Raw genomic sequence first — 25,946 nt, forward strand, 5'->3', positions numbered from 1 at the left:
AAGTTCTTTTCTTTTTGAATTTCCTTTCTGCCTGACCACAGTGCTCTTTGCTGACACCTCTGTCCATTTTAGGAACTGTCCATAGGCTTTCTATGGGGATTTGCTCCTACTCTGGACAGTTCCTAAAATGGACAGAGGTGTAAGCAGAGAGCACTTGTGGTCAGGCAGAAAGGAAATTCAAAAATAAAAGAACTTCCTATGGTTCATAACAGCAGCTAAGTACTGGAAGGATTTAAAAAACTTAATAGAAGTAATTTACAAATCTGTTTTCTTTCTGACACCAGTTGATTAAAAAAAAAATTTTAAAAAATTTCAGTGGAGTACCCCATTTAAGGAGAGTTTTGTCAAACTGAACTCTGACAATAATAATAATTTTTTCGAATTTTAATTAATTGTTTAGTTGCTATTACTGAGCCACAGTGTAGCTACATTTTATAGCATAGGTAAAATTGTGTAACCAGTGTAGCAAATCCTCCAAATATTAACATTGATCCTTCTATTTTTTAGGACCTCCCAAACGCAATGAACGCTGCAGAAATCACAGACAAACTGGGTCTGCATTCTCTACGTCAGAGAAACTGGTTCATTCAAGCAACCTGTGCAACCAGCGGGGACGGTCTGTATGAAGGCTTGGACTGGCTGTCCAATCAGCTGAAGAACCAGAAGTGATCCCACCCTGAGTGAACACCGCCCTCCCTCCGCCCCCTCTTCCGCCTAAACTCCCATCCTGTTCAGCATCTTGGCAGGGCTGGCCAGCGCCTCTGCTGCCTCCCAGGCGGGCATGTCATTTCCGAGCACATCTGTGTCGTGTGTCTGTCTGCACGCCTGTGCGAGTGGGAGCAGCAATCTCACACTGTGCCTTATACATGCTTAGCAGTATTAATATCCCCTGAACAAAACACTATCCTCCACGTAAACAGCCTGCGCATCTTTCCACCCTCCTGATCGTGACATGAAAAAAAGGCTTTATGATATGCACTAGGTAGTCGAATTAACCACCTTCAGAGCTGTCATGCAGTTTGATGGACATACATATCTAGATTCCATAAGGAACAGGCTTGGTGTATGACTTTTAGAGTGAATATGGCTGATCCATGTGCTACTAGTATTACATAGCAGCTCTATTGTGCTGCTATAGGTTATATAGTGCAACAGTCAAGAAGGTTCCTAGGACTGAATGTTGTCTGTCACAATATACAGTTGACAAATTATATCTTGTATCCGAGCCTTTGGGTTTCTCATGGTATTCCTGAGCTCGAGGGGGGGATTGTAGTCTGTATTTTAGCATTATGGCGAGGTTTTGTATAACCTTAATAGAATTGCTAATAGTCCACTTATTTGTGAAATTATTTTCTTGTTCTTAATTCTCGGTTATTTTACGGAGACCGGACTGATGGATATATGACACATCCATAAAAAGACAACACCGGAGAAATGTTACAGGGATGAGGGGAAGGCATATGTTGGCACAGGGCTGGCAAATCATTCTGGATAAACCTGTGATTCATATCTATTCTATATACCTCAACCTGTACCCTGCACATCACACAGCCATTTCAGGCAATGGCCGCTGTCATTTCTCCCCCCACCCCCTTGTACTGACATGCATGTAACATCACCAGCCTGGCTTGCGGAGGCCCCTGAGATGTCTGCTCCCACTCCTAGATTTTTTTTGGTTTTGTTATTTTTCCCCCCTTTATTTAGGGGTATCGATCGTGATATTCCATACCTTGAAGGACGTCTGTACAGTAATATTTTATTTTAATTTACTAACTTCACTTTTTATTCATCCACTCACATCCCTACCATAATCCCCTTGATAGATCAGCGTTTGGTTATGTAAGAATGAAGGTGCAGAGGGAGGTGAGGGGTATACACATGAAAGGGAACATTTCTTGGTCGGCTCCATTGGGGGACACAGAGACCGTGGGTTTTATCTTGCTGCCACTAGGAGGCTGACACTAGGCAAAAGAAAGGAAAGTCTGCACCTCCTGGCAGGATATACCCCGCCTACTGACTCTGAGCTGATCAGTTTTAGCTTACAGTTAGTAAGAGGCAGACACAGGTCTGTAGTTCTCCAGACCTGGTCTTTTACATTTTTATTTTTTAGAATAGGGATGTGTGCTTAGTTTTTTTTTTTTCTTTTTTTTCTTCCTTTAGTTTTCTTTTTTTCAGGTGGGGGTTCAGGAGCATGGTGCTACCTGTTCACCCCCCCCCCCCCCCCCATATGCGCTGAAGGGGCACAGGCATAGAGTATGCTGTTAACCCCCCTCTCTCCACCATACAGCACCTGGGGTTGTACCTTGGGTCTCCCTACCCTACCTGCTCATCTCGCTGTTTCAGCCCGGCATAATGCAGGCATTCAAATGGCTGGCTGAAGACTTCTATAAGTAAGTTTTCCACTGGAGAAGGTGAGTATTTTAACCCTCCCCTCTCCCTCCTTCCTCCCTACGGGGCTCCTTTATGGCTGGTGGCATACCTTCCTTACTCTTCAGACTGAGGGCACACTTCTTCATGCTTCAGCACTTTAGACAGTTTTTCCTCTCTCCCTGCTCAGCCATCCTGACGTTGCTCGACTATCCTGAAGGGGTAATTCAGTTGCCGGTGCTTCGGGGGAGGGACTATTAATTGCTCACGGCTTTTAGCTCCGCCCCTCCTCTCACTTTGCTTTTTTTTCGGCGGCTCCCACCCCCTTGTATAGTTTATCAGCACGCACTTGGGGTCACTGTCCTCCTATCAGGTGCCTGCTCCCACTCCTCCAGTGGGGACCAGGCCAGGTCCTGTGACGCCTTCCTCTTCCTTCTGTGAGTTTCCAGCCCCATCTCTTCTTCTGCCTGGACCGAGTACATGCTCCTAACAACTGCATCATGCATCTCCTCTCCATCTGAGGGACACAGAAACCAGGTGAGACTGCTCCATTTTCTTTGACTGTCTGTCTTACTTGCACTTATGCACGACTCCAGACACGAACCATCCTCCAGACAGGTCACTGCAGCCCTAGTCACCTATTACTCTTGCACTACCGCACACCCCAGCCCTCCTTGTCCTTCTTCCCAGGATGTCCCTCCGGACCGTGTGCTGTGCTCCCCCTCCGGAATGGGTCTCCTCCCTCTCGCAGTGGATTCCGACCTAACCCGGGTCTCCCGTTCAGTGGTTACAGCCTTGGAACGATCTTCCTTGCGTCCACGCTCGCTCAGTCTCTCCTGACAGGTGCCCCCCCCCAAATGGGTCTCACTCCTCTCCCCAGCGCCCCGGCAATGCTCTAGTTCCAGGGGCCGCTCCCCTAGTTGCCATCCGCGGTCTCCGACCCTGTGGCCCAGGCCTGACTCGCCTTCATCTAAGGCTACTTCCAGCCACTCCCGTTCTCCTGGGGAGCTGGAGAATGAGGCGTCGGGTTCTTCCTCTGATCCAGAGGACCGAACCAGTGTATCCGACATGGTGGACGTCTTGGTGTCAGCCATTGGGTACACTTTTCACCTAGAGGACCCCGGAACCTCAGACCCAACTCCAGAGGTGGATTTCGATTGCTCCTGTCGCTCTGCTAAGGTGTTCAGTTCTCATGCAGAATTTGACGCCTTCCTGGAAGCGGCATGGAAGCATCCAGATAAACTCTTCCAAGGGACCAAGAAGATTCAGGCGCAGTTTCCGTTTTCCCAGGATCTGATTGTGAAATGTATTACACCGCCTGCTGTGGATCCTTCGGTCTCCCACTTGTCGAAATTGACTAATCTTCCATTGGCAGATGCTGCCTCCTTTTTAAGGATCCGGCAAACAAGAGGATTGGAAATCCTCTTGCTTTTGAAGCGGCGGGTTTGTCCTTCCCGCCTTCCCTTCTGCTTGGGTCTCCAAAGCCTTATCGGTTTGGGCTTTCCAACTCAGTCAAGGCATTTTATCTAGTGCTCCTTCGGAAGATTTGGCGGATCTTGCACTTCAACTCTCTAGTGCTGGTGACTTCCTGTGTTCTACTTAGTTGGAGTCTGCCCGTTGTACGGCCCTTGCTACCAGTAACCTGGTAGTGATTCGCCGCTCCATGTGGCTTAAGACTTGGGATGCCGATGCCACTTCTAAGAAGTCTCTTACGGAACTTCCCTTCTCCGGGACCTGGCTTTTTGGAAAACTCCTGGATGAATCGCGTATCTTACACAACTTTCGGTCATTTCCTCTTTCAGTCAGTGTGACGCTTTCTTTGTACTTCCGGAGGGTCATCGTAAGGGACTTCCCGCTTCCAAGGCGACCATTTCACGGTGGATTCGTTCAGCCATCTCGGAAGCCTACGGCTGCAAAGGGAAGACACCGTTTTTCAGGTCTCAGCTCATTTCACTCTTTCCTTTTGGGGCCTCCTGAGCTCTCCGCTACAGGGCTTCAGCCTTGCAGGTCTGTAAGGCGGCCCCCTGGTTGTTCCTACAGACCTTTTACCAAATTTTACCAGGTAAACACTTGTGTCTGCTGACGCCGGCTTGGGTGGCAAGGTGTTGCATGCGGCTGTGGTCCAGCCTTCCACCCGATTTTGCTTGGGTTCTCTCCCACCCAGGGGACTGCTTTGGTACGTCCCACGGACTGTGTCCCCCAATGGAGCTTACTGTAAAATCTTTCTCGGAGGATCCATTGGGGGACACAGCACCCACCCATTTGTTCTGGTGTCTTTGGTTTGGTTGTCTGTCCGGGGTTGGTTCGGTAAATTTTTGTCTGGTTTCCCTCGGACTGTTACTGTTTTTCCTCTTCTGGTGGTCCTCTCCTACTGCTTTGGGACTAAACTGATTAGCTCAGAGTCAGTAGCCCGGGTATATCCTGCCAGGAGGGGCCTACTTTCTTTCTTTTGCCTAGTGTCAGCCTCCTAGTGGCAGCAATATATACCCACGGTCATTGTGTCCCCCAATGGATCCTCTGAGAGATTTTACGGTAAGCATAAAAAAAAAATCTACTTTTCTTTACCGAGCTGTCTGGTTTCCAGACACTGCAAGTGACTAGGCTTTTATACTGGCATAAAATATATATCTTGACCTGGGTCCACCTGTTGTAGTCATGGACTCAGCCGTACAGAATAGACTACAAGGACCGAGAACGTTACATCGCTCGGATGTTTTTTTTGAATGTAGGAGGAGTCCTTTAAGTTATAAGAAAATACAATTTTGTAAGTACACTGAGTAGTATTAAGTTAATATGGCATCGCTTGAAAATCGATCAAAGGAAACAAGAGAATCCTTTACAACATTGTATCCTGTCTTCGTGTACCCTGACATTTAAAAAGAGGGGGTACTCACCAGCAAAGAGACTCTAAATCTCCCAAATGAACTGCTTGTCTCCTGAAGCGTCACCCCTGGGAGCTAGTTATAACTGTATTGCGCGTGTGAAGGACTTGGCGGGATCGCATTCTGTTTTTATCTGCATCTAAATCTTTTTTGGTTTCTTTTGTGGGGAATGGGTTGTAGCTCTTATCTAATTTTAATTAGCTATATATACTTCATTCTGTAAATGAGACAGTTGTCATATCATACATCAACGGCATCGGAGCTTTAAAGCAAATATTTTCTTTTCCTGTATAAAACTGATTCAAAAGCGTGAACTATGTGATGTACAATTGGACCGAAATTACGTTTTTACTTTTTTTTTTTTCTCTTCTTCTTTTGTTTGTTTGTTTTCTAACCATGTTGTAATTTGTCTGAAATACTCTATATTAAGAGTTCTGTATTAAAGTTACCAGTGTGTCATTGTTCTGTGTTACGGGAACAGCCTTGGTTACATTGCTGTAAAAGTTAGCTCATCCCTATCCACCATAAGAGTTTGTCAGTAAATTTAGTGACGAGAAGGCTGCCCATGGCTAAAAGGGGTATTCCGGCCACAGACTACATCCCCTATACAAAGGATAAGGAATAAGATGTCTGATTGTGGGGGGACCATTGCTGGATATAAAAGGAGGGTACATGACGTCTTCAGTCCCGGAAACTCAGAAATTTCAGAGACTGGAGCAGCAGCCCAGCACACAATGTCTGATGCTACACGGAGATCAAGGGGGGTGTCCCAGTGGCGGGCCCCCCACGATCAGACATCTTCTCCCCTATCCTTTGGATAGGGGATAAGATATCTATGGCCGGAATACCCCTTTATGGTCTATTCACACGTACTGTATTTTGTGCAGATTTGTTGCACAGGATTTTCTGCTGCATATTTCACTGTAAACTGAACACAGCTTTAAATCCTGCGCATCAAATCTGTGCAGAATATTGTACGTGTGAATAGACCCTTAAAGTGCAAATCCAAAGTTTTATTTAAAAACAAAGACAACAGTGCAGCTGTGTGTGTGTGTATATGTGTCTGTAGGTGTGTGTGTGTGTGTATGTATGTGTGTGTGTATATATATATATATATATATATATATATATATATATATATATATATATATATATATATATATATATAATCTCATTTAGTTATTTTTCATTATTAAGAGTAAGACATTAAGTCAAATCTACTGCTAAATACCTTTTCAAAACAAATACCGTAAATTTTGCCAGTTTCATCAACTCCCCATCCCTGCACAACTCAACAGAAACAACTCAAGTTTCTGAACGAGGCTCCTTCATAGTAGCTGTACCTAGCGCATGCTTCATGCGATCCTAAGGAGCAGGAGCGCACTCTAAGGCTGCTATTAAGATGGCAGTTTTTAAATTATGAAAAATTACTATAGTGCACAGTACTGCACATTTGTAATTTTTCATAAAACTTTAGAATTGTGCTTTAACGTTATATAAAAAAAGGCTATCCTATATAAATCCCTTTTTTTATTATAAGGGCTTGGTTACATCCTGTGGGTGAGTCCTCGGCTAAGATCAGGATTTTGTATGTAGTTTGCCCTCTGTCTTAAGTCATGGAATGATACATACGAGAATGGAGAGATGTGTTTCTCTGGTGGAAATCTAGTGGAGTTGCTAAAACACTTCTAGATAGGGTTTAGGAGAGTATAGGCTGCTCATTCAATCACCAGCAGCAGTGGTGTACCGCCTCAGCCTGGGATTGGCTAAGCAGGGTGTCACAGCCAAGACCAGTTCATTTCTGAAGGTTAGAGCTGGGGGGCACTTGGCAGTAAGAGAGAGGCTCACGATTAGACACATGCCCTATCCCCGTGTTTCCCAACCAGGGTGCCTCCAGCTGTTGCAAAACTACAATTCCCAACATGCCCGGACAGCCAATGGCTGTCCGGGCATGATGGGAATTGTAGTTTTGCAACAGCTGGAGGCACCCTGGTTAGGAAACACTGGTCTATCCATTTGATATGCAAGTTTCATATAACCTTTGACTACCTTCTGGATCAGCATAATCTGAAATGTACCATTGAGTGATTTAGGTCTCTTTTTACATGGCGTACACTGAAAAGCCATAATAAAACCACTGACAAGTGAAATGAATAACATCCTGTGACAATGACATCTGTCAAGGGCTGGGTAATAATAGACAGCAAGTGAACAGTCGTTTCTAGAAGTTAAAGGGGTTATCCAACGAACGTAATAAAAAAAAAACAGATCAGCGTAGGACATTAACCTTGCATCTATTATTTTACTGTGACCTTTGTATCGCCTGTACATGGCTCTAATACACCCTTTTTGCCCACCTGCTTGTTCCCTTCCCCGCACGCTGTCTTTAGACTACAGATCCCAGCATTCTTTGCTGCCACTCTGTGCTCACTTCCTTCTAACTGCCGTTTTCTGCCCAAGTCACCTGACCAGTCCCAGCACTCGGAATGTTACTAGGCAACCATTCCCATCCTGCTTTCATCTGCTGTACTCTATAGCAATGATTCACAAAATGGTTGCCTCCATCTGTTGAAAAACTACAACTCCCAGCATGCCCAAAAAGTCAGTCCATCTGTGGAGTTGAAGTTTTAAAGTTTTTAAACAACTGAAGGCACCTTTTTTGGGAAAAAGCAGAGTCAGCTCACCATGTGTTATCAGTCCTCTAGTCCTGGAGGATCCTTCCAAGGAAGCACGAAAGAGGAATGGGCCCCGCATCCCAGACGTTCAATAATAGAAGAAGATGTATGTAATCCAGCTTCCTAAAACTTCAATTCTTTATTCGATCCCTTTTGGGAAACATTGCTACAAAGTATTTATACGCTGCTCAAAAAAATAAAGGGAACACTAATAAAGGAAACACTAAGATAAGACATCCTAGATCTGAATGAATGAACTAATTGCATGAAATACTTTCGTCTTTACATAGTTGAATGCGCTGACAACAAAATCACACAAAAATGATCAATGGAAATCAAATTTATCAACCCATGGAGGTCTGGATATGGAGTCACACACAAAATCAAAGTGAAAAACCCCACTACAGGCTGATCCAACTTTATGTAATGTCCTTAAAACAAGTCAAAATGAGGCTCAGTAGTGTGTGTGGCCTCCACGTGCCCGTATGACCTCCCTACAATGCCTGGGCATGATCCTGATGAGGTGGCTCCTGGACAGTCTGTGGTACAATGTGGCGTTGGTGGATGGAGCGAGACATGATGTCACAGATGTGCTCAATCGGATTCAGGTCTGGGGAACGGGCGGGCCAGTCCATAGCGTAAATCCCTTCCTCTTGCAGGAACTGCAGCCACATGAGATCTAGCATTGTCTTGCATTAGGAGGAACCCAGGGCAAACCGCACCAGCATATGGTCTCACAACGTCTCCTGATGTACTGGCCTGTGTCCTGGTAGCGCCTCCATGCTCTGGACAGACACAGCAAACCTTCTTGCCACAGCTCGCATTGATGTGCCATCCTGGATGAGCTGCACTACCTGAGTCACTTGTGTGGGTTGTAGACTCCGTCTCATGCTACCACTAGAGTGAAAGCACCGCCAGCATTCAAAAGTGACCTAAAACATCAGCCAGGAAGCATAGGAACTGAGAAGTGGTCTGTGGTCACCACCTGCAGAACCACTCCTTTATTGGGGGTGTCTTGCTAATTGCCTATAATTTCCACCTGTTGTCTGTTCCATTTGCACAACAGCATGTGAAATTGATTGTCAATCAGTGTTCTTCTTGAGTGGACAGTGAGATTTCACAGAAGTGTCATTGACTTGGAGTTACATTGAGGTGTTTAAGTGTTCACTTTATTTTTTTTGAGAAGTGTAGAGAGATATATCTCGCCAATAAAGCTCTACTAAAGCATAATATATATACTGTGTGTGTGTGTGTGTGTATATGTATGTGTGTGTGTGTGTATATATATATATATATATAATATATATATATATATATACACACATTACATACACACACACACATATTTGAATAAAAAAACATATACACGTATGTATTTTTTTCCTACAAGTAATTGTGCTAACCAGGCATGCTAGGAGTTGTAGTTTTGCAACATCTGAAGGGCCACAATTTGGAAACCACTGTGCAATGGTTTACAAACTATGCCCCTGCAGATGTTGCATAGCTACAACTCCCAGCATGCCAAGACAGTCCATGCATGTTTTGAGTTGTAGTTCTGCAACATTTGGCCCTTCACATGTTGCCGAACTACAACTCCCAGCATGCCTGTACAGTGTGGACATGCTGGGAGTTGTAGTATTGCAACATGTGGAGGGCAAAAGTTTAATGACCACTACACAGTGGTCTCAAAACCGTGCACATCCATCTGTTGCATAAATAAAACTCTCAGCATTTACAGCTGTCAGTGCATGCTGGGAGTTTTAGTTTTGCAACATTTGGAGGGCAACAGTTTGGAGACCACCGTGCAGTGGTCAACAAAATGCACTCTTCCAGATGTTGCACAACTACAATTCCCAGCATGCTCACAGTCCAGGCATGCTGGGAGTTGTAGTTCGGCATCTACTGTCTGGGCATGCTGGGAATTGCAGTTTTGCAAGATCTGAAGGGGCACAGTTTGGAGACCACTAGAGTGTGGTTTCCAAAATGAGCCTTTCCAGCTGTTGCATAACTACAACTCTCAGCATGCCCTTCGGCTGTCAGTGTATGCTTGGAGTTAGGTTTGCTGCGGTTCCCCCATATTAGGGGACATAGTTCCCCCACATTTGGAGCATAGTTTCAGCACACACCCCCCCCCCCCCCCCCACACACACACACACACACTGATGTCCAGACCTGGTGAGTTGCGCGCTGTAGCAGGGGAGTGGGAGCTGCAAAGGAAAAAAAAAAAAAAAAGTCATACTCACCACCACTATTACTGCTCTGGTCAGTGTGACTGCCGTGGCTCACCCGAGTTTCTGCGGCCCCTCATCTCCCTCCTCTGCGCTCCATCATCAGTGTTTGGAGCGTAAGGGACCAGACTCGTTGCCTCCCGGGTGTTGTTAGGCAGAAGTCTCCTGCTCTCCCTCGCAGATTGAGAGTCAGGTGGTCTCCGTCTTGGAAGGTGGGGGCTGAAGGAGGAGGGACAGCAGCCGAGACGGAGATGCCAGAACAGGGAGGCAGAAAAGGATTTTGATGACATTTCACCATAGGAATAGTGGTGGAAGGAGTGTACGTTCTAATGGATGTTTATTGCAAAAAATAAAAAAAACTATGAAGGAGGAAACTAATAATAGATAAAAAAATATTAACTGAACTACCCCTTAATGTGTTGGAAGCAGGAAAACTAATGGCAAAGGCCAGACTGTTAGATGAGTTTGGTCAGTACATCTCCAAAATAGCAGTTCTTGTGAGGTGTTCTTAGAGTGTATGTGGTTAGTACTAGGGATCGACCGATATCGTTTTTTTAGGGCTGATACGATAATTGGTGGAGGTTAGGGCCGATAGCCGATAACTTATACCAATATTCCGGTATAAGTTATCGGCTATTTGTGGTCATGGCTCCAAGAGCCTAGAGTGGGAACTGTACAAACTGTATAATACTGACCGTACTTACCGACCTGGAAACAGGAGACCATCTAGAGGACCTAAGAGGGAAAACTAGCGGATGAGGTGTGCCCAATTACCGCGACCGTGGGTATGCCTGATAGAGGGCATACCCTAGTGGGAATTATGAGAAATGAGGGAGGGCTGGGTGGGTGACGCCAACGTAACACACGCCCCCAGGTGTGGGAGAGGGGTGATTATATACCCCACGCCACTCCCACAAATAAAGCCAATTAGGCTTAACACTTGTGGTCATGGCTCCAAGAGCCTAGAGTGGGAACTGTACAAACTGTATAATACTGACCGTACTTACCGACCTGGAAACAGGAGACCATCTAGAGGACCTAAGAGGGAAAACTAGCGGATGAGGTGTGCCCAATTACCGCGACCGTGGGTATGCCTGATAGAGGGCAAAGAGTCGGAGGTAGGGTACAACTGAGTTTTATTTGAATTTACAGAGCCAACACTTTAAACACCCCCGCCATCTCGGTTGACGGGTCAGGGACGTAGCGCTCAAAACAGCCAGAATTCCAGCGCCCCAACTTCTTGATGACGTGTGCAGGGGCATTGTGTTTAGACGCTGCAGAGGCTGCTCCGATCCTAAACGAGTGACCTGAAATGCCACTAGGCTCGTGTCCCAGGACTCTGACAAGGGACCGCACGTGTTTGGTGAACTGTGAAGAGGAGAGTGCTGACCCATTGACCGGCAGAAGAGGGCTGTGCGCTGGCTGTCCAGGGAACGTGGAAAGGAGTTGTGTGAGGGCCAGGACCGGACACCATTGGTGAAAAGTGGGGAAATAGCGTATGGTGGCTCCCCATCTACAGGTTTTGGTGGAAGACAGAGTGAGTGCAAACCCTGCCCCGTGCGGTGATAGTTGGCTCAGGAGAAGACCCCGTGACCTTCGACCGCAGCGTGTGAACTCCCCCGGCCTCAAGAATCCGTAGAAGGCCAAGTAGATCGCTGCTTTGATGACAGTGCTGAGTCTGGGACCAAACGGGTGAGTGTCCAGGAGTGAGGACATGGATCGGAAAAGGTCGCCAGTGACTGGTGCACGGGAGGGTGGTTTGGGACGTGACAGGACAAGGATGCCTTTGAGTGCCGCCTTAATAGGGTTAGTGGACAGTAGAGAAAGTGCGTCGGGATGTGAGAAGGATCTATGGTGTTGTAACCCTGCTAAGTGAAGCTTGATGGTGTTGTGGGAGAGGTGAAGAGAAGAATGGCAGAAACCGACATAAGCAAGAGAGGAACGAACCGAAATTGTGGCAGGGAGACCTTGTTTGTGCATGAACGGGGAAAAAGAGGCTAGAGCTGCGTCATACGCCCGTTTGGTGCTGGGTGCAAGGGACTGTCTGATTAAAGAATTTGCCACTGTGATGAAGTCTGTTAGTCCATCTGGAGATACTGTGTTGAAGGAACTGGGACCCCGACGATGTCTGCTTCTGGGTGTACCTGAAAGAACAGCTTCATGTTACCTCGTGACAGAGCGTCAGCTGCTGTGTTTTTAGTACCCTCAATGTGCTCAACACAAAAGTGAAAATTGTGCTGAAGAGCGATCAAGACAAACTTCCTGACAAAACGCATGATATGCGGGGACTTAGAACGCCCTTTCCTTAAGATGTCTACTGTGGCCATGTTATCGCATCTGAAGCGGACAGTGGAGTTGACCCACGAATCACCCCATACGGCAGCGGCTGCTACTATTGGATAGATCTCAAATAAGGCCGAAGTTTCGTGAAAATTCGGGATAAGCAGTATGTCCTGAGGCCAAGGACTGGCCAGCCAGTGTGCGCCATGGAGAGCGGCGAAACCGACGGCTGAGGCGTCAGAAACCACGGAGGGGGATGTTTCCGTGGCTGAGGGGACAAAGAGCGAGATTCCGTTCCAGTTATTCAGGAAGTGACCCCACATGGCCAGGTCTGACATTGCCTCGCTGTCAATTCGAATGACATGCCTCTGCCCGGAAACTGAAGGAAGTAAGTCCAGGAGTCTGGATATGAATGACCTACCTTGCGGAATGATCCTCATCGCAAAGGCCATCATGCCTAGGAGGCTTTGGAGCTCCACCCTGGATATTGTGTGGCACTTTGTAATTTTTTGGATAACCTCACGGATCCTAGCCAGTTTCTCCTGGGGAAGCCTGGCTTGCATTTCCTCTGTGTCTAAGATGATGCCTAGGAAGGTGAGCTGAGTGGACGGGCCTTCGGTCTTATGGGGTGCGATTGGGACCCCAACTTCCTTGAACAGCCTCAGCAGTGACCTGAGATTAGAGGGACTGTGACCAGGGTGTTCCAGCAACAGGAAGTCGTCCAGATAGTGGATAGTGTAGTGACAGTTGGAGACATGTTGTAAGGCCCAGTGTAAGGCCGTGGCTAGTTGATCAAAAAGCCAGGGGCTACTTTTGGCTCCAAAGGTGAGTTTAGTGGCAAAGTAATACTTGCCTGCCCATTTTACACCATGCCACTGCCACAGGTCTTGCTTGATGGGGAGAAGTTTGAAGGCGTCGGTAATGTCAGCTTTGGAGAGCCACGTGCCCCTGCCCAGCTGTAGTATGGCCTGTATGGCTTGATCGATAGTGGAATATTTCATACTGAACTGATCGGAAGGGATCAGTGCATTGATGCTAGGGATGTTAGAAGAGTAAGGCGCGGAGAGGTCATAGATTAACCTTCTTTTATTAGAAAACTTCCCAGTGGCTAGCCCCAACGGACTAACCCTCCAGACAGAAAAAGGGGGTACATCAAAAGGGCCGATCATAAAGCCTTTCAGAAGTTCGGTTTGTATTAATTCTGACACCACCGTGGGTTCAGCGAGTGCTGACTGAAGGTTAAGGCATTCATACGTGCTTTGAGGCAACGCGACCAACCCTGTGTGAAAGCCTTCGCGAAACCCCCCAACTAACCATCTGACCCAGCAGGGATCAGGGTGGCTGGCTAAAATGCGGGCCAGGGCGTCAACCCGCACCACGCCTAGTTACGCCTGGTTGCCTTTTTGAGAACAGATGGAGCTGGGGTGGGCCCGGAAACAGAGAAAACACACATGGAGAAGCTTGCAGTTGCTGTAGGTGCATGCAGAGAGGTTGAAATTGTTACATATCTGAGTCTTGCCCAGAAACCTGACCGGCCTACCTAGCCTGTCTAGAGCAGGAGAGTTCCTCTGACTGGGGCCTAAGGAGATATTTTGGCTCCTGTTGGTGCTTGTATCCGCCTGATCTTTGCTCAGGGGGCACCAATTAGTGGTGTGTGCAGTGACCCCGCACCAGCTGCAGGAGGGGGCTTTTAGACCTGCGAAATGCTCGCAGTAAAGTTCAGTGTCAACGGCTCCCCAGTTGGTCGTGTAATTGAATTGCTCGAAAGAAGCAGCTGCCTTAGCAGCAAAAGATTTGTGGTACTCGTAGAAAGTGGACCCTCCGTGTTTGTACGCCATTTGTGCGATCTTGTGGAGGTACAAATCAAGTTCCTCCCTGCGACTGGGACTAACTGAGCAAATGACGTCTCTATATAGCCCAAAGGCTATGACAAACTCGTTAATTGTTAGTTTCCTGTTAAGCCTGGCATCTTTGCTTTTGAAGGTGACAGCGAGATCGCCACAGGCAACGGTTTTGGTGTCATTGATGTCCGTGGTGGCTATCAGCAGAAGAGCCAAGTTGACATTCTTGCCCTCCAGAATGTCTTTTTTAATTGCTGCCGGGATAAAGTGTGCGGGTGTAACATTCGGGGGAGGCTGAAGCATACCTGAAGGCGGAGCCTGAGAGGTAGAAGCAACAGGAACAGCGGGGCCTGGGGCTGTGTCCGTGACCCTGGCGCGTTCCATGTCCTCTAGTCTATCCTGTAGCCCGGACACTGATGTGAGCACCTGGCTCATCATGGTGTGGAGCTGCGAAAGTGAAGCACTGGACGCTTGGTCCGATGCTGCTGCCTGCCTCGCCGGGGGGGCCCGGTCTGTGCCCAGCAGGTTGAACAGCTCCCCTTTCTTGGCTGAGGCTGGAAAGGGGGTGCCCCTCCTCCTGAGTTCCTGCATCAGTTTGGGGATTGTCCAGGTACGGTAGGAGGACATGCTACCCCGGTCCGAAGCTCTTGCTGGGGTCTCGGGGACGGAGAGGGTGTCCTCAATGTCAGAGGGTTGCGACATGCTGCGTCGGAACCTGTCCGGGCCAGTAACGGGTGCCGGTAGACAAAGTTGGATGCTAGTGAGAACAGGGATGGTACCTGAACAACTCTGGCTGCTATCTTGTAACACTGACCTGCTGTATCCTGAGTTGTGGGAATAGAAGGAGCCTGAATAGGCACGATCCGGCTCACGGCTGAGGGGATACACAGAGACAGACAACAAATAGTGAAAATGGGTGGCAGCTGAGTGCCTGACGTGATGAGTGCGTGACGTGGTGGGCTAAAAATGAGTTTCCCCCTATATATATATATTTTTTTTTTTTTTTTTTTTTTTTTTTTTTTTTGGGGTGTGTCAGATAACGGATGACCCAGTGTTCGTGTGTGTCGAGTTGCGTTGTGCTGAAGCAAGTCAGGAACAACGGGCTACACCAAGGCCCCCACTGACGCGAACGGCCCAGGCTGAACGGGGGTGTCGGCCGCCCGAGGCCCTGGGCCGCGTCAGCGGCGGGTCCAGCGCGTGAAATGTGTTGGCCAAAATGATTGAATGTCGTGCAGAAGTGAGAACTGATGGCTATGTGAGAAGAAGTGAAATCAGTATATGCGTTTTTTTTTTTTTTTTTTATATACCTCGAGCTGAAAGCTGAGAGGCGAAGCCACTTGTGGGGCTTAGGAACGACAGTGGAACCTGAAGGGTAAGACAAATACTATAGTCATTAATGATGAGGGACAGCATGTGCCTGGCCATAGGGCTGGTTCCCCCCCCTTTTTTTTTTTTTTTTTTTGAGAAGGAAGGGGGGGGGGGCAGGTGTGACATGGTGGCCGAACCTGGGTGATGCCGACGCTCACGGCCCGACAGCCCAGACCCCGGGCGCCTCCCCCCCTCGCGGCACCCGACCATGCATAAGCACGCCGGGAGCTAGCAGGAAAGGGGGGAGAGCGCCCGGACCCGACTGTGGGATGGCACCCTGCGCACGTCCCGGCTGGCCCCCATGACAGGGATGGTGTGGCTCCGGGGAGTGGCGCCGCCCCCCTCAACGGCGGGGCCCCGCCCCCGCAGCCCGTGTCGCCGCAGAGCTGGGTGCAGGAACGGAGCCCCCCCCCGTGGCGACGCGGCGCCGGGTGATGACGCGGGACGCCGGGACGCGTACTCTCGCCCTCTGTATTGTGGGAAGGAGTGACCGGAAGCGACGCCGACCGCCGGGGCGAATGGGGACCCCGCCCCCCGCAGCCCCACGCCGCAATCTGGAGCGTGGGACGGGATCCCCGAGCCCGGCAGCAGGCGCAACTCCACTCCCTCGGGACCGGGGACCGGGCGGGCCAGGTGAGCGGTGAGGGAACACGGGAAGGGGAAAACATGCAAGAAAAACCGGGGTACAAAAAACCTGGGGGAGCGCGAGGAGGCAAGCGACCCAGCTGGGGGTGAGCCTGCTCCGGCACTACGAACCCGGGCTGAACAACATAGAGCCACACTGGCACTTACCTAACCAACCTCTGCGAGGACGGGGGATAGAACCGTTACACACTACCAACGACACTCCAGGGGGGGGGACGTATGCACTAACACGGTAGACTACTAGAGAACTACCGCCAACGTAACACACGCCCCCAGGTGTGGGAGAGGGGTGATTATATACCCCACGCCACTCCCACAAATAAAGCCAATTAGGCTTAACACTTATCCCCCCGCGACACCGCTGCAGATCATTGATTTAAAGCGGGCACTTTAAATCAATGCACTGCAGTGGCTTTTGCGGTGCCATAGACCGCCGCCACCCGCTTCTCTCCCCCTGCCTGTCCAGGGGTCCTGAGTCCTATCACCGCCGCACCGCTCTGCGCCCCCTACCGTCGCACCGCCCCGGCCCCATTGCCTCCCCCATCCCCGGTTTTATAATTACCCGGGCCCGGGGTCCACTCTACATCTGGCTCCGGTGGCGTCGTCCTGAGCTGTCACTGTGCGCACTGACTGTGAAGTCACGTCTCGCACGTCACGTCACTCGCAGGAGCCAGAAGTAGCGTGGGCCCCGGGAACAGGTAATAATAAAACCGGGGATGGGGGAGGCAATGGGGTCGGGGCGGTGCGGTGGGGGGTGCGACGGGTCGGGGGGGGGGCATTATCGGCAAGGTAATTGTCGATACCGATAATGCCCAAAATCGTGATTATCGGACGGAAATATCGGTCGATCCCTAGTTAGTACCAACAAAAAGTGCTCTAAAGAAGTGACGACCAACAGCAGATCGCGGGGGGTTGTTATTTTTCGTTTTCCCCATTCTGCCCACCCACAATTGGCTGGGCAGAACGGGGAAACCGACGAGGACCGGCGCCAAAGTCCACTTACCCATCGGCAGCAGGCGGTGATGCGGCTACCTGGGTCCTACGCAAGCTGGTGAGTTGCCTAGCAACATCTGGAGGGCTACAGTTTGAGACCACTATACAGTGGTCTCTAAACTGTCGCCCTCCATATTTTGCAAAACTACAACTCCCAGAATGCCCAGACAGCTGTTTGCTGTGTGGGCATGCTGGGATTTGTAGTTTAGCAACAGCTGGAGGGCTACAGTTTGGAGATCACTGTGCAGTGGTCTCTAAACTGTAGCCCTCCAGATGTTGCAAAACTGCAAATCCCAGAATGCCCACACAGCAAACAGCTGTCTTGGCATGCTGGGAGTTGTAGTTGCGTACCTCCTGCTGTTACATAACTACATCTCCCAGCATGCCCTTCGGCGATCAGTACATGCTGGGAGTTGTAGTTTTGCAACAGCTGGAGGCACACTGGATGGAAAACCTTCAGTTAGATTCTGTTACCTAACTGAAGGTTTTCCAACCAGTGTGCCTCCAGCTGTTGCAAAAGTACAACTCCCATCATGCACAGTCTGTCAGTACATGCTGGGAGTTGTAGTTTTGAAACAGCTGGAGGTCTGCCCCCCTCCCCATGTGAATATACAGGGTACAATCACACGGGCAGGTTTACAGTTAGTTTCTTGCTTCAAGTATGATCTGCGGCAAATTTTTTGCCGCATGGCAAACTCCTAGCGGGAAACTCAATGTAAACCTCCGCCTGTGTTAATGTACCCTAAAAACACTACACTAACACAAAATAAAGGGTAAAACACCGGACCGCACCGGGTGACACCAACCCTAGCAACGCCACTGCTTCGGAGCCCTGTAGTATTTCAAGAAAACAGTTTAGGGCCACATATGGGGTATTTCAGAACTCGGGAGAAATTGCAATACAAATTTTGGGGGGCTTTTTCTCCTTTTACCCCATGAAAAGGAAAAGTTGAAGGGTTCCACCAGCCTGTTAGTGTAAAAGAGTTAACAAATTTACACTTACATGCTGGTGTTGCCTCCATACTTTTTATTTTCACAAGCGGTAAAAGGGAAAAAAAACAAAAACAAAATTTGTAACGCAATTTCTCCTGAATACGGAAATACCCCATATGTGGGCGTAAAATGCTCTGCGGAGGCACAACAAGACTCAGGAGTGAGAGCGCACTATGTACATTTGAGGCCTAAATTGGTGATTGGCACAGGGGTGGCTGATTTTACAGCGGTTCTGACATGAACGCAAAAAAATAAATACCCACATGTGATCCCATTTTGGAAACTGCACCCCTCACGTAATGTAACAAGGGGTATAGTGAGCCTTAACACCCCACAGGTGTTTGACGAATTTTCGTTAAAGTTGGATGGGAAAATGAAAAAAAATGTTTCACTAAAATGCTGGTGTTATCCTAAATTTTTCATTTTCACAAGGGAAAATAGGAAAAAAAGCCCCCCAAAATTTGTAACCTCATTTCTTCTAAGTAAGAACATACCCCATATGTGGATGTAAAGTGCTCTGAGGGCGAACTAGAACAATGGACCCCCCCCCACGTGACCCCATTTTGGAAACTACACCCCTCATGTAATGTAATAAGGGGTGCATTGAGCAAATTACGCCCCACATGTGTCTGACAGATTTTTGAAACAGCGGTTCGTGAAAATGAAAAATTTTATTTTTCATTTGCTCAGCCCACTGTTCCAAAGACCTGTGAAACGTCAGTGGGGTGTAAATACTCACTGCACCCTTTATTAAATTCTGTGAGGGGTGTAGTTTCCAAAATGGGGTCACATGTGGGGGGTCCACTGTTCTTGCACCACGGGGGGCTTTGTAACTGCACATGGCCCCTGACTTCCATTCCAAACAAATTCTCTTCTGAGCATTGTAGTGCACCAGCAGAGCACTTGACGTCCACACACGGGGTATTTCCATAGAAATGGGGTTACAAATTTTGGGATAATTTTCTCCTATTACCCCTTGTAAAAATAAAAAAATTAGCGAAAATACAGCATTTTTGTAAAAAAAAAAATTTTTTTCATTTACACATCCAATTTTAACAAAACATTGTCAAACACCTGTGAGGTGTTAAGGCTCACTGGACCCCTTGTTACGTTCCTTGAGGGGTGTAGTTTCCAAAATAGTTCTGGCACCATAGGGGCTTCCTAAATGCGACATATCCCACCCAAAAACCATTTCAGCAAAATTTGCTTTACAAAAGCCAAATGTGACTCCTCTTCTGAGCATTGTAGTTCGCCCGCAGAGCACTTTACGTCCTAACATGGAGTATTACCATACTCAGAAGAGATGGAGTTACAAATTTTGGGGGGCATTTCCTCCCATTACCCTTTGTAAAATGTTAATTTTGAGGAGGAAAACTGCACTTTTGTGAAAAACATTTTATTTTCATTTACACATCCGAGTTTAACGAAAAGTCGTCAAACACCTGTGGGGTGTTAAGGCTCACCAAGAAATTATGCTAGTATAGGCGAAAATGTCCCGAAAAAAAATATCTCGGAATCAGAATGAAAAGTAAAAGCATCCCAGAGTTATTAATGCTTAAAGTGACAGTGGACAGATGTGCAAAATATACTCTGGTCCTACAGTGAAAATTGGCCTGGTCCTTAAAGGACATCTGCAGCGTGATTAACACTTATCCCCACAGGACAGGGGATAAGTGTTTGATCACGGGGGTCCGACCGCTGGGATCCCCTGTGATCTCCTGTACGGGGCCGCGGCTCTCCCGTGCAGGGGGCGTGCCGGCCACGGCATGACGTTGCAGCCGGCACGCCTCCTCCATACATCTCTATGGGAGAGGCGGGGAGGCAGCGTTCGTGCCTCCCCATAGAACTGTATGGAGACGGGGAGGAGACGGGGCGTCACCGTCGACCTCTAGGTCGACGCTACATCACCATGAGCGCTAATGGCAGCGCCCCGTTAGGGAGATCGAGTGGGGTCCCAGCAGTTGGACCCCCCGTGATCAAACACTTATCCCCTATCTTGTAGATAGGGGATAAGTGTAAATTGTGCTGCAGTTGTCCTCTAAGGGGTTAAGATAACTCAAGTAGCCATAAGGAACTTCAATCAACTGGACAGTGTAATAATATGACGCACCTGTTGTCCTAAGACAGTGGTCTCCGAACTGTGGATCTCCAGCTGTTGCAAAACTACAACTCCCAGCATGCTTGAACAGCCGTTGGCAGTCCGGGCATGCTGGGAGTTGTGGTTTGGCAACAGTTGGAGGTCCACAGTTTGGAGACAACAGCTCCAAGCCTTTGTCTATGTGAGCATGCTGGGAGTTGTAGTTTTGAAGCCGTTGGCTGTCCAAGCATGCTGGGAGTTGTAGTTTTGCCACCTCTGTAGGTCTACTGTTTAGATAGCAGGGCTCTAAACCTTTAAAAAGGAAAATATCTGTATGATGTCAAAAAAACAGTTACATCTCATTTTAATTTCTCATTTGGCCTCTGAATCCCTCAAGTGTCTGAAATTACCCTGACAGCACTCCACGGGGAAAAACACCTAAATGAACTGTAATACAGATGCGGTGCCCAAAACAAAAATGGCCGCTAAAGCTTAGAATTGTCTTTGATTGACGCAACGCAGCAAGATATCACATGACATTTCAAATCTCTCTTATGATTGGCTAAAAGTTAAAGTGGGCGGGACTGAGTGTTTTCGCGGCGTTTACGAGTCTACGGCAATGCACCGGGACTTTTTTTTTCCTGGAGGATGGATCCTGAGGTTGTGACCTTTACGATCCCTATAGAAAACAATAAGATCGTCTTCGTTTGGAATATCACTGCGCGGCTACCGGAGGGAGAAATCTACGTGAGTCTCCTCTACCTTGTACCTCATCGCTCTATGATGTAAAGATTTCCTCCATCGTATAAAAATTAGTGCGCATGCGCGGCACAACGCTGACAACGTTAGGAGCGTAGCGCTAGCGTATATTTTCTCCGCTATGCAGTCATTCAGAGTAGTCCGTAGAAAACTTTGAGCGCATGCGTACGTTGTTAGAGTCGGTAGTACAGCAGGCAGGGAGAGAGGGAAACTAGCGTAGGCTTAGCTTAGTTTAACAGTAGTGTAGTGTAGTGTAGTGTAGTTAGCTTAGATTGTAACGTAGATAGTGTAGCTTAAGTTTTTTTTGTGAAAGGAGGCAGGTTGTAGACTTGCATGTTTTACAGTGAAGGGACCACAACTCCCAGCATGCCCAGACAACTAAAGGCTGTCCAGGGAGGATGGGAGTTGTAGTTTTACACAGGTATAGAGTAGTTAGCGTAGCATAGTTTTACACAGGTATAGTGTAGTTAGCGTAACATAGTTTTACACAGGTATAGTGTAGTTAGGGTAACAGTTTTACACAGGTATAGTGTAGTTAGGGTGACAGTTTTACACAGGTATAGTGTAGTTAGCGTAACATAGTTTTACACAGGTATAGTGTAGTTAGCGTAACATAGTTTTACACAGGTATAGTGTAGTTAGGGTGACAGTTTTACACAGGTATAGTGTAGTTAGCGTAACATAGTTTTACACAGGTATAGTGTAGTTAGCGTAACATAGTTTTACACAGGTATAGTGTAGTTAGCGTAACATAGTTTTACACAGGTATAGTGTAGTTAGCGTAACATAGTTTTACACAGGTATAGTGTAGTTAGCGTAACATAGTTTTACACAGGTATAGTGTAGTTAGGGTAACAGTTTTACACAGGTATAGTGTAGTTAGGGTAACAGTTTTACACAGGTATAGTGTAGTTAGCGTAACATAGTTTTACACAGGTATAGTGTAGTTAGCGTAACATAGTTTTACACAGGTATAGTGTAGTTAGCGTAACATAGTTTTACACAGGTATAGTGTAGTTAGGGTGACAGTTTTACACAGGTATAGTGTAGTTAGGGTGACAGTTTTACACAGGTATAGTGTAGTTAGGGTGACAGTTTTACACAGGTATAGTGTAGTTAGGGTGACAGTTTTACACAGGTATAGTGTAGTTAGCGTAACATAGTTTTACACAGGTATAGTGTAGTTAGCGTAACATAGTTTTACACAGGTATAGTGTAGTTAGCGTAACATAGTTTTACACAGGTATAGTGTAGTTAGCGTAACATAGTTTTACACAGGTATAGTGTAGTTAGCGTAACATAGTTTTACACAGGTATAGTGTAGTTAGGGTAACAGTTTTACACAGGTATAGTGTAGTTAGGGTAACAGTTTTACACAGGTATAGTGTAGTTAGGGTAACAGTTTTACACAGGTATAGTGTAGTTAGCGTAACATAGTTTTACACAGGTATAGTGTAGTTAGCGTAACATAGTTTTACACAGGTATAGTGTAGTTAGCGTAACATAGTCCGAGAATCCAAGGTAGTCCTCAGCATTCACGTATCTGAAACGAGAAGAGAAGAAAAATGCAAAAAAAAAGGGTTGATACATTTTTGGGGGTTCTTCCCCTGTAGAGCCTAACTTACCACCCCCGTTCCAGCTCTGTCATCTTCCTGTGTTGCTCCACGTCTAGTGACAGAGCAGGAAAGGACGTAGGTAAGTGGCCTTCTGATCACCGTATACAGTCATCTATATAGATGGCTGTATACCCCTAATGAACTAGCTAGCGCTTCTTAGGGCGCATTCGCCTCTTCTACATTAACGTACAAGGATGTACTTGCCTCTACTACGTTGACGTAGCAGAGCACAATGGCCTCTGCTACTTTTGCAAAACTACAATTTCCATCCTGCCTGGACAGCCTTTGGCTGTTTGGGCATGCAGGTAGTTGTAGCCCTTTCACTGTTGGAGCCCCTTTACTTTATCTGCCTGTAAAACTAAGTAAGCTACACCACACCTGTGTAAAACTGTGCTAACACTATGCTACACTAACTACACTACACCTGTGTAATACTGTGCTAACACTATGCTAACTACGCTACACCTGTGTAATACTGTGCTAACACTACGCTACACTAACTACACTACACCTGTGTAAAACTGTGCTAACACTATGCTACACTAACTACACTACACCTGTGTAATACTGTGCTAACACTATGCTAACTACGCTACACCTGTGTAATACTGTGCTAACACTATGCTAACTACGCTACACCTGTGTAATACTGTGCTAACACTATGCTAACTACGCTACACCTGTGTAATACTGTGCTAACACTATGCTACACTAACTACACTACACCTGTGTAAAACTGTGCTAACACTATGCTACACTAACTACACTACACCTGTGTAATACTGTGCTAACACTATGCTAACTACGCTACACCTGTGTAATACTGTGCTAACACTATGCTAACTACGCTACACCTGTGTAATACTGTGCTAACACTATGCTACACTAACTACACTACACCTGTGTAATACTGTGCTAACACTATGCTAACTACGCTACACCTGTGTAATACTGTACTAACACTACGCTACACTAACTACACTACACCTGTGTAATACTGTACTAACACTATGCTACACTAACTACACTACACCTGTGTAATACTGTGCTAACACTATGCTAACTACGCTACACCTGTGTAATACTGTGCTAACACTATGCTACACTAACTACACTACACCTGTGTAATACTGTGCTAACACTATGCTACACTAACTACACTACACCTGTGTAATACTGTACTAACACTACGCTACACTAACTACGCTACACCTGTGTAATACTGTGCTAACACTATGCTAACTACGCTACACCTGTGTAATACTGTACTAACACTACGCTACACTAACTACGCTACACCTGTGTAATACTGTGCTAACACTACGCTACACTAACTACACTACACCTGTGTAATACTGTGCTAACACTACGCTACACTAACTACACTACACCTGTGTAATACTGTGCTAACACTACGCTACACTAACTACGCTACACCTGTGTAATACTGTGCTAACACTATGCTACACTAACTACACTACACCTGTGTAATACTGTGCTAACACTATGCTACACTAACTACACTACACCTGTGTAATACTGTGCTAACACTACGCTACACTAACTACACTACACCTGTGTAATACTGTGCTAACACTACGCTACACTAACTACACTACACCTGTGTAATACTGTGCTAACACTACGCTACACTAACTACACTACACCTGTGTAATACTGTGCTAACACTACGCTACACTAACTACGCTACACCTGTGTAATACTGTGCTAACACTACGCTACACTAACTACGCTACACCTGTGTAATACTGTGCTAACACTATGCTACACTAACTACACTACACCTGTGTAATACTGTGCTAACACTATGCTAACTACGCTACACCTGTGTAATACTGTGCTAACACTATGCTACACTAACTACACTACACCTGTGTAATACTGTGCTAACACTATGCTACACTAACTACACTACACCTGTGTAATACTGTGCTAACACTATGCTAACTACGCTACACCTGTGTAATACTGTGCTAACACTACGCTACACTAACTACACTACACCTGTGTAAAACTGTGCTAACACTATGCTACACTAACTACACTACACCTGTGTAATACTGTGCTAACACTATGCTAACTACGCTACACCTGTGTAATACTGTGCTAACACTATGCTAACTACGCTACACCTGTGTAATACTGTGCTAACACTATGCTAACTACGCTACACCTGTGTAATACTGTGCTAACACTATGCTACACTAACTACACTACACCTGTGTAAAACTGTGCTAACACTATGCTACACTAACTACACTACACCTGTGTAATACTGTGCTAACACTATGCTAACTACGCTACACCTGTGTAATACTGTGCTAACACTATGCTAACTACGCTACACCTGTGTAATACTGTGCTAACACTATGCTACACTAACTACACTACACCTGTGTAATACTGTGCTAACACTATGCTAACTACGCTACACCTGTGTAATACTGTACTAACACTACGCTACACTAACTACACTACACCTGTGTAATACTGTACTAACACTATGCTACACTAACTACACTACACCTGTGTAATACTGTGCTAACACTATGCTAACTACGCTACACCTGTGTAATACTGTGCTAACACTATGCTACACTAACTACACTACACCTGTGTAATACTGTGCTAACACTATGCTACACTAACTACACTACACCTGTGTAATACTGTACTAACACTACGCTACACTAACTACGCTACACCTGTGTAATACTGTGCTAACACTATGCTAACTACGCTACACCTGTGTAATACTGTACTAACACTACGCTACACTAACTACGCTACACCTGTGTAATACTGTGCTAACACTACGCTACACTAACTACACTACACCTGTGTAATACTGTGCTAACACTACGCTACACTAACTACACTACACCTGTGTAATACTGTGCTAACACTACGCTACACTAACTACGCTACACCTGTGTAATACTGTGCTAACACTATGCTACACTAACTACACTACACCTGTGTAATACTGTGCTAACACTATGCTACACTAACTACACTACACCTGTGTAATACTGTGCTAACACTACGCTACACTAACTACACTACACCTGTGTAATACTGTGCTAACACTACGCTACACTAACTACACTACACCTGTGTAATACTGTGCTAACACTACGCTACACTAACTACACTACACCTGTGTAATACTGTGCTAACACTACGCTACACTAACTACGC

General features: G+C 46.8%; 2 protein-coding genes across 9 annotated transcripts in view; both read left to right on the forward strand.

The window, feature by feature from the left end:
* The window catches only part of LOC130297025 (ADP-ribosylation factor 1-like), a 32,366-nt gene extending 26,888 nt beyond the window's left edge, over positions 1-5,478 (forward strand). The window contains exon 5 of the mRNA XM_056549177.1: positions 508-5,478. Coding sequence (XP_056405152.1) covers positions 508-669 — 162 coding nt within the window. The 3' untranslated portion in view covers positions 670-5,478. The remainder of the gene's footprint in view (positions 1-507) is intronic.
* Positions 5,479-7,756: 2,278 nt separating this feature from the next.
* Positions 7,757-25,946, forward strand: part of RDM1 (RAD52 motif containing 1) — a 43,228-nt gene continuing 25,038 nt past the window's right edge. Inside the window, exon 1 of one of the 8 annotated variants that reach the window (XM_056549180.1) lies at positions 7,757-8,030. In XM_056549180.1, the coding sequence (XP_056405155.1) occupies positions 7,935-8,030 (96 nt within the window). In that variant the 5' untranslated portion in view covers positions 7,757-7,934. Of the gene's footprint in view, positions 8,031-20,476; positions 20,628-20,793; positions 21,097-25,946 lie in introns of those variants that run through there. The other 7 variants (XM_056549187.1, XM_056549186.1, XM_056549185.1 and 4 more) reach the window with 7 other exon arrangements.

Source organism: Hyla sarda, chromosome 12 (assembly GCF_029499605.1).
Source record: "Hyla sarda isolate aHylSar1 chromosome 12, aHylSar1.hap1, whole genome shotgun sequence".
Taxonomy (NCBI): Eukaryota; Metazoa; Chordata; class Amphibia; order Anura; family Hylidae; genus Hyla; species Hyla sarda.